This window comes from Telopea speciosissima, chromosome 9 (genome assembly GCF_018873765.1).
Source record: "Telopea speciosissima isolate NSW1024214 ecotype Mountain lineage chromosome 9, Tspe_v1, whole genome shotgun sequence".
NCBI classification, from domain to species: Eukaryota; Viridiplantae; Streptophyta; class Magnoliopsida; order Proteales; family Proteaceae; genus Telopea; species Telopea speciosissima.
In genome coordinates this window covers 52,058,095-52,077,219 of record NC_057924.1, presented here as the reverse complement: position 1 = coordinate 52,077,219, position 19,125 = coordinate 52,058,095, and the positions used below count along the sequence as shown (strand labels likewise).

At 37.9% G+C, this 19,125-nt stretch overlaps 2 protein-coding genes across 2 annotated transcripts in view; one reads left to right on the top strand and one right to left on the bottom strand.

The window, feature by feature from the left end:
• The first annotated feature begins 1,454 nt into the window (after positions 1-1,454).
• Positions 1,455-4,526, top strand: LOC122639049 (beta-xylosidase/alpha-L-arabinofuranosidase 1-like). Its single transcript, XM_043831888.1, has 6 exons — positions 1,455-1,691; positions 1,916-2,242; positions 2,397-2,566; positions 2,784-3,223; positions 3,256-3,669; positions 3,892-4,526. The coding sequence occupies exons 1-6, from the start codon at positions 1,470-1,472 to the stop codon at positions 4,524-4,526; spliced, it is 2,208 nt and encodes a 735-aa protein (XP_043687823.1). The 5' UTR covers positions 1,455-1,469.
• Positions 4,527-10,353: 5,827 nt separating this feature from the next.
• Positions 10,354-19,125, bottom strand: part of LOC122639048 (disease resistance protein RPV1-like) — a 48,825-nt gene continuing 40,053 nt past the window's right edge. The window contains exons 2-5 of the mRNA XM_043831887.1: positions 12,080-12,382; positions 11,179-11,844; positions 10,846-10,947; positions 10,354-10,788 (exon numbers count right to left, since the gene is read on the bottom strand). Of these exons, the coding sequence (XP_043687822.1) occupies positions 10,354-10,788; positions 10,846-10,947; positions 11,179-11,844; positions 12,080-12,373 (1,497 nt within the window). The 5' untranslated portion in view covers positions 12,374-12,382. The remainder of the gene's footprint in view (positions 10,789-10,845; positions 10,948-11,178; positions 11,845-12,079; positions 12,383-19,125) is intronic.

The following is a 19,125-nucleotide window of genomic DNA, read 5'->3' as shown; positions in this document are numbered from 1 at the left end:
ACAAAAATATAGAGGATAAAAATCCCACCCTCCCATCTATGAAATTGTGACATTTATACTTTTTGGGTGGGTTTAGGGTTAAAAAAAAATTAAAAAAAAAAAACCACAAGGGGAAAAGAACTCGGGAGTGTGGCCTACTCCCGGAGGCTATCTCTCTCCTCTCCATATGAAAGGACACATCTGCCCCCTTAATTGAGGAGGAGAGAGATAGATTCATGGGAGTGCTGGCGTAGGCTACACTGCCAGACAGAAAACTAGTTCCCAAAACATAATTGTCTTTCATATCTTGTATTTGCCACATGGAGCTTTTAGACATACATAGAATCTAATCCTCATCCTCTCACGCTTGCCATGATAACACAGCTCTTATAACTTTAGAGAATAAAACAAGGAGCATAAAAATAAGGTTACAAATGCTCATAACAAAAAAAAAAAAAAAAGGTTACAAAATGATACACTAAATTGATTAAGTTTTCTTATTATTTAATTTTATATCTATATGTAGGGATGTAAATGGATGGTTAAAAATCCATGTCTAGTTTGTGTTCGAATCCATTTAGGGGATTTCAAATCCGAAATTTTTTGTAAAAACATATGATATATTACTATATTACCCTTATTATAAACACTTTTATAAGGATATTTTAGTAATCAAAATCAGAAATCAATAATCGGAGTAGGAAATCAGTAATCGATATACATAGACCGATCGTGTAACCCCTGCACCAGCACAGTAGGCAATGAAAGAGTGCATAGAGGCATTGTTGGTTTGGATGGGATTTTCAATTTCCCTGGGGGCTGAATAGGCTTTTCACATACAAAAGCATTAGTTTGTGTCTAGGAGTAGGAATCATGCTATAACCACACGACCCGTTAGCCTTCTTATTCCCTTAACTAATTTTAGGATAATAAGGTAACGTGAGTGATCCCTCCAGTTATTGGAATCCTGTTCCTATTCCATCTCTACTGCACGTAGTAAAGAACCGTAAGTAGATAAATATTAAAGGATTAAACAGATAGAGAAGTAGTCTTATTATGGATAATAAAACAAGATTAAACAGATAGAGATTGATATTGATTAGAATTTTAATTAATCTACTTTGCATGCCTACCTACATATTATAAATATCCACCATACCATATACGCTTCTTCTTCAATTCACTCTGTATCTGCAACTGATCGAATTCACTGGCCGGTCACAGTCATGGCGAGGAATTTTGTTTTTGTTTTTCCTTTTGTTTGCTGCTTGGCTCTCTCATCTGTTTCTCTATTGGGTTCTGCAGCAAGAACTCTCCGTTCTTCTTCTTCTTCTGCACCTCAACCTCAAAATAGTAGTTCTCAATTTGCTTATAATAATCATGTCTGTGATCCTTCTAGATTTGAGGCCCAAGGATTGGATATTTCAGAATATGGGTTCTGTGATAAGTCTCTTCCTTATAATATTAGGGCTAAGGATTTGATTGATAGAATGACATTAGGAGAGAAGGTGAAGCAACTTGGAAATCATGCTAATGGAGTTAGCAGAGTTGGGTTACCTTCCTATGAATGGTGGTCAGAAGCTCTCCATGGTGTCTCTAATCAAGGTCCTGGGGTTCAGTTTACCAAACAGATTCCTTCTGCAACTAATTTCCCAACTGTTATTCTAACGGCAGCTTCCTTCAATCAATCACTCTGGAAGACTATAGGCCAGGTAATAAATACATTAATTTATTACCTATAATCAGTTTTTGTTTTTTTTGTTTAAATTAATATCATATAATATTATCAATGAAGGAGGGTCATAATGTACGCAGTTTTACCCCTGCTTTCGCAAAGAGTCTGTTTCCAGACTCGAACCCGTGACCACGTCATTGCATTGGATACGTTCTTTTTTATTTTTTAAATATCATATAATATATATTATTATGATTGCAGGCAGTTTCAACAGAAGCAAGAGCAATGCACAATTTAGGGCATGGTGGATTAACATATTGGAGTCCAACAATGAATGTAGTAAGGGATCCAAGATGGGGAAGAATCACAGAGACACCTGGCGAAGATCCATTCTTGGTTGGTACTTATGCTGTTAACTATGTTAGAGGTTTGCAAGATATAGAAGAAGAAGAAGAGGAAAGCAAACCTAATTATTATTATAAGGACTTGAACTCTAGACCTCTCAAGGTTTCTGCTTGTTGTAAGCACTATACTGCCTATGATGTTGATAATTGGAATGGAGTTGAACGTTATTCTTATGATGCTAAGGTAATTAATTAAATTGACTTTTTTATTAATTACTTACTTTGTTTTATATTTTATAAAAAACAATCTTGATTTAATTTGTTATATTATTATTATTATTTTTTTTTTGTAATTGTAATTTATATGTCTTTAATTAATTGGCTTAATTATATTACAGGTTTCACAACAAGATATAGTGGAGACATTCAATCGTCCCTTTGAGATGTGTATTCGAGATGGAGATGTTAGTAGTATTATGTGTTCTTATAACAGTGTTAATGGCATCCCTACATGTGCTGATACAAAGCTTCTCAAAGAGACCATAAGAGATGAGTGGGGTCTTCATGGGTAACTAACAAATTACAAATTTAATTCTTTCTTTCTTCTTCCTTCGATGATCTTCTTCTTCAGAGTGCATCAGGGTTGGATTTTTCTAGCCCCAAGTCAGGGAGACTTTAGGGTTGGGTTGGGGTTTTAGAAAGCCATGCCCAACCCGACCCTGATGCAGCCCTAATTTACTTAATAGTATTAATTGATGCATGGTTTCTTATATGTTTATATATAGGTATATTGTCTCTGATTGTGATTCCATTCAAACAATGGTTGGAAATCACAAATTTTTGGGTGATGGCTTTGAAGATGCTTCTGCACAAGCGATGAGAGCAGGAATGGATTTGAATTGTGGAGATTCTTATACCAATTACATGGAGAATGCAACATTAAGTGGCAAAGTGAAAGAAGCAGACATAGACAAGGCTTTGAACAATCTTTATGTTGTGCTTATGAGGCTTGGCTTTTTTGATGGTAGCAGTCCTTCCTTGACATCCATTGGGGCAGAAAGTGTTTGTTCAGATGAACACATTGAGTTATCAGCTGAGGCTGCAAGGGAAGGAATTGTTTTGCTTAAGAATGACAACAATACCTTGCCTTTAGATCATAAGAAATTCAAGAACATTGCAGTTGTTGGCCCACATGCAAATGCTACCACCACTATGACCAACTATGATTGTCTGAACATATTCTTAGTTTATTGTAGTGTATTCCATGCAAGATTACTAGTCCCTTGGATGGTCTCTCTAAATTTGCAACTTTGACATATGCAAAGGGATGTGATGATGTACAATGCAAAAATGATAGCTTGATATTCCCTGCCATGGAAGCTGCAAAGAATGCAGATGCTACTATTATTATTGTTGGGTTGGACACATCGATCGAGCAAGAGGGTTTGGATCGAATTGACCTAAATCTTCCTGGTTATCAAGAACAGTTGATCAAACAAGTTAGAGATGTTGCCAAAGGTCCAGTCATTCTTATGGTCATGTCTGCTGGTGGTGTTGATATTTCTTTTGCCAAGGGAGATTCCAAAATCGCAGCCATCCTTTGGGCTGGCTATCCTGGAGAGGAAGGTGGGCGCGCCATCGCTGATGTTGTCTTTGGAAAATACAATCCTGGTAAGTGTAATTCCTTAATAGTAACTCTGTAGGCATCTTAAACTCACCATATACAGTCATCCATGTAAACATCCTCTTGATTCAATCTCAAAGAAACTTATATTTAAACTGAAAGCTAAGGTCTCCTTCATTCACTCTGATCGATCAATCCTGCTCTTTATTCTTACCTTATTCCTTAATATTTCTTGTTACATTTTTATCTTTGTTTGTTTGTGTTATCAGGAGGGAAGTTACCAATTACATGGTACACGAATGATTATATTAACAAGCTTCCAATGACATCTATGCCATTGAGACCGGTTGATGAGTTGGGGTATCCAGGAAGGACTTACAAGTTCTTCAATGGCTCTACTGTTTACCCTTTTGGTTATGGGCTGAGCTACACCCAGTTTAACTACAAAATTGTGAGGGCTCATAGATCAGTTAATGTTAAATTGGACAAATACCAGCATTGCCGTCGCCTCGACTATTTGGATGATGCAGGAAGACCCTTATGTGAATCTGTTCTAGTTGATGATTTGGATTGTTCCACAATTGACTATGACTATGAGTTAGAGGTTGAAGTCCAAAATGTTGGAACCATGGATGGGGATGATGTCCTCATTGTGTACTCAGTACCTCCGGCTGGGGTTGTAGGTACTCATTCTAAGCAGGTGATTGGGTTCCAGAGGGTGTTTGTGCCGGCAGGAGAGAGCAAGAATTTGAAATTCACATTCAATGCATGCAAAAGCTTGTTCTTGGTGGAGAAAAATAGTTACAAATTGTTGCCTTCTGGTGCACATACCATCTTAATAGGCAATGAAGGACCTTCACTTCCTCTTCAAGTTGATTTTACTGTGGCTGCTGTCGAAGAATAAATTAGATGATTATAGTTTAGGTTCTAGGATTATTTTGGACTCTAAGATAGTCAGGGTTTTTTTTTTTTTTTTTTTAATTCTATATTTTAATGTTTGATAAAAAAATTTTGGGGGGCTAATCTAGCCTATTTGGTATATCAATATTATAAATTTTTTTTTTTGAATAACTAGCAGTGATTGTTTATTAAAATCTCTCTTTTTTTTGCAACTTCTGTCTCTAATTGGAATCCATCCATTTTGCCTAATACTACCAGCAAGTATATGCTTATTCAAGGTATTTAATTAAAGGGAAAAAGAACGTTATCTAGTCAGATGGGTCATGTGCCCAAACACCAAAGCGTGTGAAATTAACGTCCCGCCCTCTTTAAAATAAAAATTGTATCCCTTGATGCCCCTGCAGACGTTTTCATTAGCCACCGTATTGGTGCAGGGGCAACAATGATCAGGCAACAATCTCTTTACCTTCAATAAATTTCCCAATTTATCTTTTGAACTATATTTGTCTCTCCTAATAATTAAATTCGAGATTTAATCGACAACAGATTGGATTTAATTGATAATTAAACTACTTTATTGAGATTTTAAATATACAAAGAGAGGTAAAAAGAATCCAGCAATGGATAAGACAAGCGAATTGCTGAATGAGTGATGCTGACTTATCTGTTTAAAGATGCTTGTAATTTGGGGAATTTACATATGATGGTCCAAATTCCCCCTATTGTATTCCTACACAAGCGGTTTGACCTTAGCGAAAAGAACCAAGGGGTACCAACTCTGCAAAAATCAAGGAATGCCAACACCATAGGATGGGATATGCAAATTTGAATACAAGAAATTAATGGTTCCAGATCTCCATTGTGGAGTGTTGACGGATAAAAGGAAGTTGATGAAAACTATCCATTCGAAGTTAGCTCCCATAATTTCTTTGTTGAGTTAGTACTGAATGAAGTTATTTATACAACCTGGATCCATATCGTTTGAAGGAGACGATCCTCTTCAATTTAGACCATCTCTGTTGACCTTGTCTTTTGTCCACACAATTGCTAGGGTTAGCAACTAATGAGCATTGTTAACATTATACAGACTAGGAGCAGGGACCAACCCTATCAGACTGAAGCCTCAGATGTTAATAGGCCCACATATCAGAAACAAACTTTACACATCGGAGCAAGTTAACCAGAAAACCCATTACCCATTAAGAAAACCACCTCCTATATTGGGCTCCATCCAATCAAGCTCATCAATCAACACCCATTCACTAATTTATACCCATACAATGACTAGATGCTAGCCTATACATGATGAAAACATTATATTTTCCCCCTTGGGTAGCAGGAAGTCATTGCTCTAACCTTAGATTAAAAAACTGAGCTCATATATGAAGTGTTGAAAGTGATGCACCCTAAACATTACAGCCGAGTCCAAGCAAGAATACAAACATCAAATCGTAAGCGTTGCGACATTTTTAAGTCATCGCAGGACCCTACACGTCAAAATGCTTGCACCCTCATCTGCCATGGGCTACACTAGTGTTAAGGTATGGTATGGAACTGCATACCACAGGGGTCAAACATGTCAAATTCAAATTGGCCCTAACTTCCAACCGAAGTCAATAGCTACTTCATCACTGGGAGCTCACTTGCATATCCCACATGGCTGTTGACCACTTTGGACTATCAAATGATTATTTTTCACTATACGGTCAGCATTGAATATATTAAGAAAAAAGAAAAAGTACAGGATTAACGTCCATGCATACTCGGACGGGATACAAATGTCTGAAAATCCCCACCTCCACCTTCGGCATGGCCATCAGCTAAAAACCCAACTACTTCATTTAAATGACTTTACATTCAATATACAAACCGTGCAGATACTTGGATAGAGATATGTCCCCTTTCCTTAGTTTGTTGATTTATTTGTATCATGTTTGCCTAATCCATGCTTACTTGGCTCATATAACTTATCAAACTAAGGTAGAAGTCAGGTTTTGACCACATGAATCGATGTACATAACACCTTGCTCAGATTGCAACCTGACATGAATCCTAACATTTGGTTAGACCAGTTTGATGTGGAGTCATTTTTTTTACTTGTTTATGGGTCCTTAACCCTATCTCGGTTGCAACTCTTTGTCAACTTGAGACTCTAAACCTCTTTTCCTTTCAAGGGGGAAAATCTGACACACTTTGTCCTCACACCCAGAGATTTCGAAACAAAACATCATTACGATGTTGATGTGTTGTTGACATAAGTTTTGACATCTCGATTATCCAAAATACTCCATCTACTCTATTGTATGATGGTTGAATAGAAAAAAATAATAATAATAAAATGTAAATCCATCAGGTTGATTACATGACAATAGTTACAAGTAATCGATGCATGATTACACTTTCAAAGCCCTTGTTTATGAGTTCATGCCCAATGGGAGTTTAGATGATTGGTTGCAATTGCCGGTGGAAGCACATAATCATTCAAGGAATTTAAGCCTTATTCAAAGATTAACATTGCAATTGATGTGGCTTCTGCTTTGGAATACCTTCATTATAACTGTTATGCACCAATTGTTCATTGTGACTTGAAGCCAAACAATGTTCTACTTGACAGTGATATGATTGCACATGTCAGTGATTTTGGTTTGGCGAAGCTACTTTCAGAACCCAACGCCAATTCATCCCAATCTCAAACTAGTACCAATGGGATAAAAGGATCTATTGGTTGTGCTACTCCAGGTAACAGATGAGTTATATAATTTTATTCTAAGTTATCAATCAATATATTAATTTTTTATTCTGTGGATCTAAATGTCATTTACTAAGTTTTTTCTGTCTATTCCAATTAGAATCCATTGTAGGCTATTAAATATGACCCAAATAATGATTTAGGATAAGGGTGCAAATCTAAAGATCCGGTTTATTAGGTTAATACTTTAATCCAACTTTTATTCGATATTCAAGTCTTGTTCTCAATAATTGATTAGGTGTATCAACACACTTTTCTATCTTAATTAGGGTGGATCATTGTTTTATCCATATTCGTTTCAAATAGAAATTAATTATACTAGTAACACATTGGACCGAATTTAGATTGGATTTTTTTTAACATTATCAAAAGAATCATGGTTCCTGGATTGAAGAAATGACCATGTAACTCACTATTTTTGACTAATATGTTCACAATTTTCACATCACAGACCATAATTTATTGTATATATATATAACATATACTAACAACGAGAGGTTTCTAAATTTCAGAATATGGAATGGGTGGAAGGGCAAATATACAAGGAGACGTGTTTAGCTATGCGATACTGTTATTGGAGATGTTCACAGGAAAAAGGTCAACAGATCAGATGTTTACTGATGACTTTAAATCTCCATAACTTTGCAATGACAGCTTTACCTGTACATGTGATGCAAATTTTAGATCCAATACACTATCCGAAGAAGAACAAAGTGAAGAGATTGAAGAGGTTGCTATCAATAAGATTAAAGGTCCTAGTCATAGGACTAGGGCAGATCAATTGCAAGATTGCATAACGTCAATAATTGAAATTGCAGTCTAGTGCTCCATGGAATCGCCAAGAGAGTGTATGAGCATGAATGATGACGTGAAGGGACTACATTTAATCAAAGGAAAATATTTTTGCAGTAAGAATATATCAATAAAAAGCAACTATACTTGATTAGAAGGTCATTCTGAATTTATTATCTTTTTATTTATTGTGTTGTATTATACGCTTAATGCTTATGAAAAACTGGGGAAAAGAAAGTTCAAGATCATGCAACAGAGGTAGGTCGTTACAAATGTTGTTCTCCTATATCTTGGTAACCTTTCAAGCATTTATAATAATGGCCAACTATGGTCTTAGCATCAACAACTACTGCGAGAAATGCATATGGCATGTTGATTGAATATATATTCAAATTGGTTAAAATTGTGTGGTCTTACTCGTTCTTTAATTTCAAAATTGAGGTATTTCTTGTTACTCATACATCATCAACTCTCTAGAGTTGAAAGAACATGATTTGATGCATGGTTAGTTTTGTTGCAATTGCATGTTATTAAATATTGAGAGCTACGATAGTGTGTTTTTAGGAAAGAAGGCTTTCAGCCTAAGAGTAATATAATTAACTTGAGCTGTCCTATGGTTGTGCAGTATGTTGATTTCAATAAGCATGTTCAAGATCAGCAGTAAGAATGCAAATTAATGAACAAATGGTGGCAAGATTTTGATAGTGAATAGGTGATGGATGCTGGGTGCGGTTCTTATCCTTTTTTTTTTTGAAAAAAAATAAATTTAAGAAATGGATAGAAAGAAAGGATAAAGTCTTCTCTTGGTTTTTTTCTCTCTGATTTTCTAATAAATTATTTTAGGGCAGCAACGTTTAAAGCCCGTTTAGGCCTGACCAAATTCAACCGGTTGACACCCCAATTGGGGTGGGACAGTGGTAACAAGAAATGGTGGGGACATGCTATGAGTTGTTGGTCAGGGAATGAGAATGTACAATGCGCATCAATTCCTTGAACTCTTCGTCTTGTGTGAGGCAAACATGATAGGTGCACCTTTTACCTCCTGATTTCACGCACCGTCCTTGCAATTGCCAAATAAAATATATTTGGCCTCCTTATCAATATGTGTAAACAAAGTGTCCATAGATGCATTGTCCCATTCCCTCATAAATGAATGGAGATTTTGTCTCCGTTCACATGTTAAAAGTCTATGAGAAAATCGACACCACTTAATCATGCGTGTTTGCATTTCACAATTCAAATCACCATATTTTTTCACAAAATCATATTGTTAGTAGTTTCTATGTGGGTTTAATTAATTACTAGGTTAGTGGGTTAGTGGGAATCTACATATGAATCGGTTCAGTTCGTCACATATTGAGATAGACCAACCCAATTCATTAATGTTGAGCTGAGTTTAGGGTTAGGACAGAGTATTTTATCTATACTTGTCTTGGGTTCCTACAAGCTTTGTCTTAATCTTTTCCTCTTTCTTCCACAAAGAAGAGACTCGTGGGTGATGATCAAAGGTAGTGGAAGACTCAAGTCAAAACGTGATCGATGACAGTGTTACAACCAGGGATTCGATAGCCTGATCATGATCAACAGCAGGGGATTGTCATTTATCATGTGTGCCGTGGTTGTAAGACAAGGAACTGTTTTCGTGGCTCAACAATATATTCAGATGTTGCCAACATTTCGTGGCTTTCCCTACCCCTTTTTTTGCACATAGGTGAAGTCTCACACAGCTTTATCAACGTTACTTTTCACTACTTACCGGAGAAGGAGATAACTCCTCCTTTTCCACCAGCTGGACCTCTCTAACTTGCTTTATTTAGATAATTTTTTATTTCATCAAAATAAAAGAAAAAAAGAAAGAAAAAAAATGACGTTTGTGAATCATTGATCAAAGCAATGAGACCAGCTATGTTACCTTCTTCTTCCTCTACTACCTCATCAGGAACAGTACTAGTGTAGGGTCCTCTAACCCCACCATATGAAGAACCAAATAAGAAATTTATTATTGTTCTAATATCATCAGAGGGAAACCCCTAAACATGAACATTATCATCATCATCATCAATGTTCGGTTGTTGTTATTGTTGGCTCAGCATTTGCCCAGATTAAATTCTTTATTATTTGATTCCACAATTACTTCCATTAATTATTGGTGTTAAAAGTCAGGCTAAGATCGATGAGAAGGACCTGCAGCTGCATCATGATGGTTGTAATGGAGACGAGATCTCTTGCTTGGCCTCAGCATCTCTTCCTCTTCCCCTTCCAAGTCGGGAAATAATAATCTACTGTTCTGTTATTCTTCTTCTTCTTCATCCTGTGATTCCTCCACCTCATCATCATCATCATCAGCAGCAGCAGCAGCAGCAGCATCTGATGACCATCTGAAGAAATCTGCAACCAACATAGCACTGGATTGTTGGTTAGGCATTTGCTGCTCTGATTCCTTGTTTTCGAACAACACCTTCCAGAATTTCACTTTGACACTCACAGAAGGATATTGTCCGGATTGTTCGTATCGTTCCAGGCTCTGTATGGTGAATTTCTCGATAGCCGCTTTGCTTTGAAACGGAAACCCATTGACATTGAAATGGTGTATGTAGATTACATCTCGAGGAGTAATTTTAATATCCTCAATTCTGATCGAACAAATACAGGATTTCTCTTTTCCTGATCTCCAACGGATTGAAGCTTCAATTTCAAAAACAATGTTTACTCGCACAGCTCTGCCCTTCATTCATTCCAGAGTCCAAGGTTGGAATGCAAAAACAACACAGAGAATTGGTACTGAACCATAATGATGGATCTCATCAATTAAATTATTTCCCTGACCACCACTACCACCACCACCACCACCTTCTTGGCCATCAAAATTATGAAGAAACATTCCCTGTATATAAAGAGTGAGAAAAAACAGACTTGTCTGTCAATCATGCATATATATATATATATAGAAACTAATAATTAATTGGTAATAACTATTTTAAGCTATACTTACTTATTACAGCGCTAGCTGCCTGCTATATATGTATGTAGAAGAGAAAGTTCCAAAATTAAAGTTAACGGAGGAGATAAAGAGAAAGAGAAAGAGAAAGAGAAATAGATAGATAAGTAAGACGACCTGTCCATGTGTCTGCTTCGTTGTGTCTGTTAATTTGTAGCAACACCTCGCTTCCAACTCTTCCAGTGATTCAAATTTTTCGAGGCCGTGAATTTCCTCTAGGTTTACACAATGGTTGATATCTAAAACTCTCAATCTTTTCAGACTTGACAAATCCGGTAACTTTGTTAATTTGTTACAACCCAACTCTTCACAATCTGTATGAATTCCCATTTTTAACACCTCTAAGCCTGAGAGCTTTGAAAAATCATCTGGTAAATTTACAATAATAGTACCTCCAAGCTCAAAGCGAAGCAAACTCCTCATTCTACCCATCGATGTTGGTAGCCTCCCTAGCTTCAAGCACCATGAGACATTTAATTTCTCAAGCTTTTCTAACTGCCCTACACCATCAGGCAGTTCTTTAATCTTCGTCCCCGATACGGAAAGTTCAACCAAATGTTTTAGATCACCTATGGAGGTAGGTAACTCATTGAATGATTTACAATCATCGAGAATAAGACTTTTGAGAGAAACGATTTGACAAATACTATCTGGGAGTTCCAAAAGAGAAATGCACCATGAAAGATCCAATCTTTGTAAGCAGGGAAACCATGCGAAAAAGTCGGGAGAGTCAAAGAGATTGCGACATTCATACATAATAAGAACCTTCAACTTTTGGAACCGCTGTCAAAGGAAGAAATTATGCAAATTACTACTCGCAACTTATAATTTAATAAAGAAACAAGTAAGAGAAAAAAGGGGGAAAGTGGTCAAGTGCCTAGTGCACTTGGTAGCAAGTGGTGCGTAAAGACCCATTGCTATCAGGAGGTCTTGAGTTCAAGTCTTCTGGTTCACATCCTACATCCTCCCTTACCTATCAAAAAAAAAAAAAAAAAAGGCAATTGCAGTAATACTGTACCTTATTTTTATTTTGAGGTTTATCATTCCAATCTAGTTTGATATCACTCTCTGATAACTCGAGAAGAACTAATTCTTCATGATAAAAATTGGCTGGTAGAACTGTCAAAGGGCATGAGTTCCAATGAAACCATCTTATTTTAGAAGGAAGACGAGGAAAATCCCCATTGACATTAACATCGGAGAAGTCAAAATGGAGAAATCTTGAATTGTGCATCTTCACAAAGTTTTCGTAGCTTAAATCATCTTTGGCTGCAGATTCAAACTTCCAATCAAGGAGGATACCTTCAACCATTTGAATTCCCTATAGCAGAAAAATAGTATTCCAAGTAAAGATAATTTGATACACAGAAAAATAAAAAAATAAAAAAAAGTAAAGATTTTTTCTTTTGGGTAAAGAACAAAAAAAAAAAAAAAGGTAAGTGCTTTCAACCTTATCTAATGCACTTTCTATTTATTGCAATTTTTTTAGTTAAAATATATTTTTTGTACTTGATTGATTCTCTCGTAGTTTTAACAAAAAGAAAAAGGTCTTGATTCTCTCATACTTAGTAGTACTATATGATGACAAAACTATGATTATATGTCCTAAGGGAAATACACCGGTGTTAGCCCTATTTCTGTACGGTCTTAGGAAGGGATATATTTAAGGTCGTTCTGACCTTTGTATTTTAACACAATGCAGTTGGTTAGAATCGAACCTTTATTTGTGCTGTTTGCCTATTTTTTACCATCTCATGAAGTGACAGACCATATTAGGATTAAATGATTATATACAACAAAAAGTTAACTAGAAAAAGATGTCACTTACCATTTCTTCTTTTAATAGCTTCATGATTGCATCAATAGACCACAATCTAGAACGTTTGGTGAGGTCTCCACAGCTGTCTTTCGAGACAATTCCCCTTCCCATATCGAAGTTGGTCATGCATTGTCAATCTTTTTTCCAAAATCTTCATGAGGTGTTTTTGAGTGAGTTCTTTTATTGCTAATCTTGGATGCAATCCACACGCTTCCCATATTGAAATAACTCGATCTACTCTCCATCCAACAAAATGGCATGCAACATCAAGAAATATAGTTTTTGCATGATCACTTAATTTATCGTAACTTATCTTCAACCTCCCAAAGACTTTGTCATCATAGTTTTTTATTGACATTCCAGAGACCTTGTCATCAAAAATATCTTTCAATTCTTCTAATGTTTCTTTCCATTCTTTTGTCTTTGCCAAATAAAAAAGAACCCAACACCTCTAGAATTAAGGGTAACCCTTCAGCATATTGTACAATTTCATGTGAAAGCTGTTTATATTTTTCAGGAGGTTCGTTCTTTGAAAAGGCATACAAACTTAGGAGTTTAAGAGAATTCCCAAAATTCAGTCCTTCAGGCTTGTAGATTTGAATATCTTTATCAACTTTATGATCATTTAAACTTTGTTCATCTCTAGTAGTTATAATGATCCTGCTTCCTTGACCAAACCAATTGATTCCACCAACCAATGCATCAAGTTGTTCATGATCATCCACATCATCAAGAATAAGAAGAATTTTTTCGTTATGTAGTCTTTCCCTTATCATTGTTGATCCTTGAGAAACAAGGCTTATGTTGTGGTCCCTTTTCAAGATATCTTTGAGAATTCGATTTTGCAAGGAAACTAAACCTTTATTTCCTTGTGATGCTTCTTCTCTAACATCTGCAAGAAAGCTAGTCCCATTAAAGCTTCTAAAGATGTGATTATATATAGTCTTTGCGATGGTGGTTTTTCCGAGGCCTCCCATACCACATATTGCCACAAACCGTACATCATCGGAACCAACATGTAGTAAAGAATGTAATGCCTTTATGTGGTCATCCATTCCAGTAGGATATTTACATTCATCCAAGGGGGTGCTACTTAATTCTCTCAATGCCCTTACAACAATTAACTCGACTAAATTTGACTGATCCCTGCAATTTTTCATGGTAAAAGGTAAATCACAACAATAAATAATGATGAGTAAATCTCAAGTAAAATATAAGAAGAGATTACTAAGCTTTTTGAAGGAATAGGGAAGAGTTATAAATGATAAGCACCACTAATGAGAAATAAGTATGAGTACAAATTGAGAAATTCAACCTTGTGTATGGAATAGAGGGAATGGAGGGCTGATAATTTTTTTATTGTTCACATTTGTCTTACAAGTAAACCATACATATCATCAGAATAATGCATATCAAAACATATCAACCACCTAAATTGAATAATGAGAATATGTTAACGTTGACGTTGGGAGGATGGCATTTTCATCTCATAGGTCCGGTTCATCACAATTCTGCTTCTAGGCTTCGAAATTCCAACTTTTCAACTTTAAAAATATGTGAAAAGTAAAATCAAAACACAAGACATATATGACCATGCACCTCTAATGGAAAAACACATTGAGATATGGGGGGTTGAATCAGACGACGAGCCTACCAAAACTCAAAGTTTTAAACTATGAAGGACAAAACAAAGAAAAAAAAAAAAAAAAATCAAAGAACCATGGTTTTTGTTGATGATCTACAATATTTTGAAGATAGTTTGATATCCTTTACTCATAGCAAACTTATATGCTAAAAACAAGACATGAGAATTTATGTAAATACATAAGACAAACTAGCAACATAACATGAGGTAAAAACAGTAAAATCAGTGCATGATAAAGTGGGAGAGTTCTAAAATCTCCATTGCAAAAGTAGGGGTAAGGCTACGTACATTATGACCCTCCCCAAACCCCGCAGTGGTGGGAGCCTCGTGCATTGGATATACCCTATATATAGTTCTAAAATCAGTCTATAGGGGATCCTTGTATAATTTATTCATTGAATACAATGCAAAACAAATACAAGAAGATTAGGAGTTTAAATAGATAGGGTCGGTTGGCCAAGATTAGGACTTCTCTTCAGTCCAAGTGCTTCTTCTTATTTGGTTAAGCTTCCAGCATCTTCAGGGTGGTAGAAGGTAGATAAGGTTCACGAAAATGGAAGATATTGATGGTGGAAAAATCCAACACCTCTCACAAGATGGCACGGACAGGGTGTAGGTGCAGGTGTGCCATAACCTTTGACACAGGCTCAAACGAGATCGTAAGCCTTATCTAACTTCTAATCAAGGGATTAGGGTTCCCTCATGACTGAGTAACTCTAAGGACCTTTGGGTTAGACTAAAGGGCGAGGATCACAATTAGTGCAATGACGACAAGTAATGCCAAGAGCAAAAGTAAACGTAGAGGAAGAAAATAGTGACAAGATAATTATTAAAAATAAAAAACAAATCTCACAAAGAGAAGCGAGCACCAAATCATACCATTGTTGAGAGACAATTGAACTCTTGACTCCGTACAACTGGCGATCCGATCAATGCAAAGTACATCATGAAAAGGGAAAAACAAAGAATAACTGGAAATGTAAAGATAAAGTTAAAAAGTTATCGTATTTGTGTTGAGTTGTCCTTGTGAAAAAGACTCCTTGTCTTTTTATAGATGGGGCCTATCAAAAACTCCTATATGGCAATTACCAAAACCGCGATCTCCTCCCATAACTCCATGACCCACTTCTCTTGTTGCCACGTGTCTCTTCATGGTCTCTTGGTGGAGCTTACTACTGTGCACGCACCTTCCCTTAAGTTGTGGTGGGTCCGAGCCAACCGAATGCTTTTTTAGAGGGTTTGTATCCTATCTAAGTTCTTCTTCTACTCTGCTATATGGCCTTAACCTTTGGCTGAGAAATAGGAACCAATATCCCACAAAAGACTCATTGGCGGTTCCAACCGTCACACCCACGAAGCCATGGCCCAACGCTACCGCGTGTCCTTGGCCCTGGGCACGGCCTCCTTGTATCGCGTCCTGCCATGTGGCTCTCTATTAGTCATAATAGCCTTCCATCTTAGTTCTTTTCGATCCATTATTGCATGCAATCCCATCTTTCATTATTTCATGCAATCCCATGCAATCCTACATTTCCATTATTGTATGCAATCCCTGTGATCTCTCTTGATCTCTATATTCACTCAATCATATCTCTCTCTATATGGTAATGGTGATTGAGTTTCCAACTTGTGGATTCCTCTCACCTTTACCTATATATATACAATCTTGTAATCTCTCAAAGTTTAAGGCAATAATATTACAATCCAATATGGTATCATGAGCTCCTAGCTCCAAATAGCAATAAATGATCCCACCTCCCTCCTCCACTGAATTTTTGGCCATGGCCTCTCCTCCCTCCTCTCCATCTCATACTCCCACTCACCCTCAATCAGATTCTTTCTTCCAAATTAACATCTAAAAACTATGTTTATTGGAGGACTCAAATCGTCCCTTACCTCAAAGGCCAACGACTCTATGGATATGTTGTTGGCTCCAATCCATGCCCTATCGATGCAGCCAAAGTTGATACTTGGCATAAAAAGAATGCCTCAATCATGAGTATTATCATCTCCTCTCTCTCCGATGAAGCAATGCCTCTCGCCGTCGGGCGTGAGACAAGTAAACAAATCTGGGATGCTCTTCATGCAGCTTTCAGTTCTGCCTCTACAACATGCGTTCTCTCCATCAATGTGGCCCTCTAGAACCTTGTTCAGAAACCCGAGGAGAACATCACTTAGTTTCTCCATCGGACCCCACATCACTCAGTTTCTCCATCAAGCTAAGGCCCTTTACAATGAGCTCAGTGCTGCTGGCAAATCCCTCCCCTCGGAGGATCTAAACATACATATTTTTCATGCACTATGACCCGAATTTGAATCTGTGGTCTCCATAGTCATGGATCGCAGGGAACCAATCTCTTACACTGAACATCATGGTCTGCTCCTCAGCCGTGAATATCTCATTGCATCTCGTCAAGCCGTGTCGGATCATGCTGCCAATGTAGCTGCCAACCTTGCTCAACCATTTCGTGGCCCCCCTCTCAATCTTACGGTCGTGGCTCTCCCACTAGCCGTGGTCGTGGTAGGGGAGATTGTGGTGCTCCAAATGGACCTAGTGGGTTTGGGCATTCCAATGCCTATGCCCACAGTCTTTGCACAATCTGTGGTAGGACCAATCATCAAGCCCCGACATGCTATTATCACAACAAACAACTAGGCCAATCCACCCAAACAGTTTTACCCTCTCCCAATCCCTCATATGCACAACCTTCGGCCTATCTAACCACAAACCAACCCCCATTGCTTCCCACGCCACCCACCCAATATCATTACCCACCAACCCAGCCCCATTACCCCCAACCCCCACTGCCACCTACCCCATCCACTTTCCCATCCGGCCTTACCCATTGGCAACCCGATACTGGTGCAACACATCATGCAACGCCTGATTTACAGTCTCTATCCTCTTATGCACCGTACAATGGTAAGAATAGTCTCATGGTTGGTGATGGTAATTATGTCCCTATCTCACATGTTGGGTCTTCTTCTCTTCCATCCAAATCTCGTTCTTTAGTTCTTTCTAATATTTTACATGTTCCATCTCTTCCTACTTCATTGCTTTTTGTTCGTAAATTTGCTTCTGACAATAATGTGCTTTTTAAATTCCATGGTTCTCATTTCAATGTGAAGGATCCGACGTCTAATCAAATCCTGCTTGCAAGGCCTAGTCACAATGGTCTCTACTACTTGCCATTGATCCAGCCATCTTCTCCATCAACTCACCTTGCACACCTTACATCTTATGATCGTTGGCATCAAAGGCTTGATCATCCCCATGATCGTTCTCTTCAACTCATGCTCCTTGATATCAAGCTTCCCTCATCACCTCATTTGTGCTTTGCCTACCAGATTGGAAAGTTCTACCGTTTAACTCTTCGCGAAACAGAAAGTCGTAGCATTTTTCCCCTTGATTTAGTTTTTAGTGACATTTGGGGACCCGCCCCTACTATTTCCTCTCTTGAACATCGTTACTTTATTATTTTTGTGTACGATTTTACAAAGTTTATTTGGTTTTATCCCCTAAAGGTTAAATCTGATGCCTTCAATATTTTCCAAGCAATTCCAAGCCCTTGTTGAATGCCTCTAGGTAAATTAAAAGTATCCAAACTGATTGGGGTGGGGAGTACTGCTCCCTCACCTCCTATTTTGCCAATCTTGGCATCCACCATCGTATATCATGCCCCCATACTCATGAACAACAGGGCACTATTGAAAGGCGCAATCGCCACATTGCTGAAATTGGGCTCACTCTCTTGGCCCAAAACTCTGTCCCACAGGCTTATTGGGATTATACCATTGAAACGGCAATGTATCTGATCAATCGGATGCCCTCTCCCATCATTGGGAATATCTCCCCATATCAGCTCCTCACCAATCATGCACCTAATTACAACTTAAAGTTTTGGGTGTCTCTGTTTTCCCTTTCTTCGACCCTACAATAGTCATCAAATGGATCCAAGGTCTACTCCTTGTGTCTTCCTTGGGTATAGTTCTCATCCCCATGGTTATCATTGTATGCATCTTGAATTTAGGTGAATTTACATTACTCGCCACGTTCGGTTTGATGAATTGCGCTTTCCTTTTCGGGAAGAACCCAACCCCTCACCCCCCTCCCCACTTTCCCCATCCTACTTGGGTTTCCCTACCCCTCACCATTTTTCCTAACCCACCATCTCCTAATCACACGCCACCTCCCACCACACCACCGCCACCCCCTACCCCTCCACCCCCCTCCAATATGGACTCCATATCTCCCTCACCTAGTCCGTCCCCTACGCCATCCTTGACCCCTCAAACCACTCCTCCACTTCACACTCGCCTTCTTAGTGACCTCTACAATGACCCCTCGACTGCCTTGCAAACCCCCACCACCTCATCCTACTGAACCCACTTGTTATACTCAGGCTGCCAAGGACCCTGAGTGGAGATTGGCCATGTTTGACGAGTTTGTGGCCCTGCTATGGAATGGCACTTGGTCTTTTGTACTACTTCCTACTAATGTAAATTTAGTTGGTTGTAAATGGGTGTATAGGATTAAGAGGAAAGCCGATGGCAAGGTCGAGTGTTATAAGGCCCACCTTGTTGCTAAAAGGTTTCATCA

Excerpts from the sequence above, each read along its gene's own strand:
- LOC122639049 (XM_043831888.1), top strand. The coding sequence starts at position 1,470 with ATGACATTAGGAGAGAAGGTGAAGCAACTTGGAAATCATGCTAATGGA. Across the intron at positions 2,243-2,396 it reads GTTATTCTTATGATGCTAAG|GTTTCACAACAAGATATAGT; the intron begins GTAATTAATTAA and ends ATTATATTACAG. Across the intron at positions 2,567-2,783 it reads GATGAGTGGGGTCTTCATGG|GTATATTGTCTCTGATTGTG; the intron begins GTAACTAACAAA and ends GTTTATATATAG.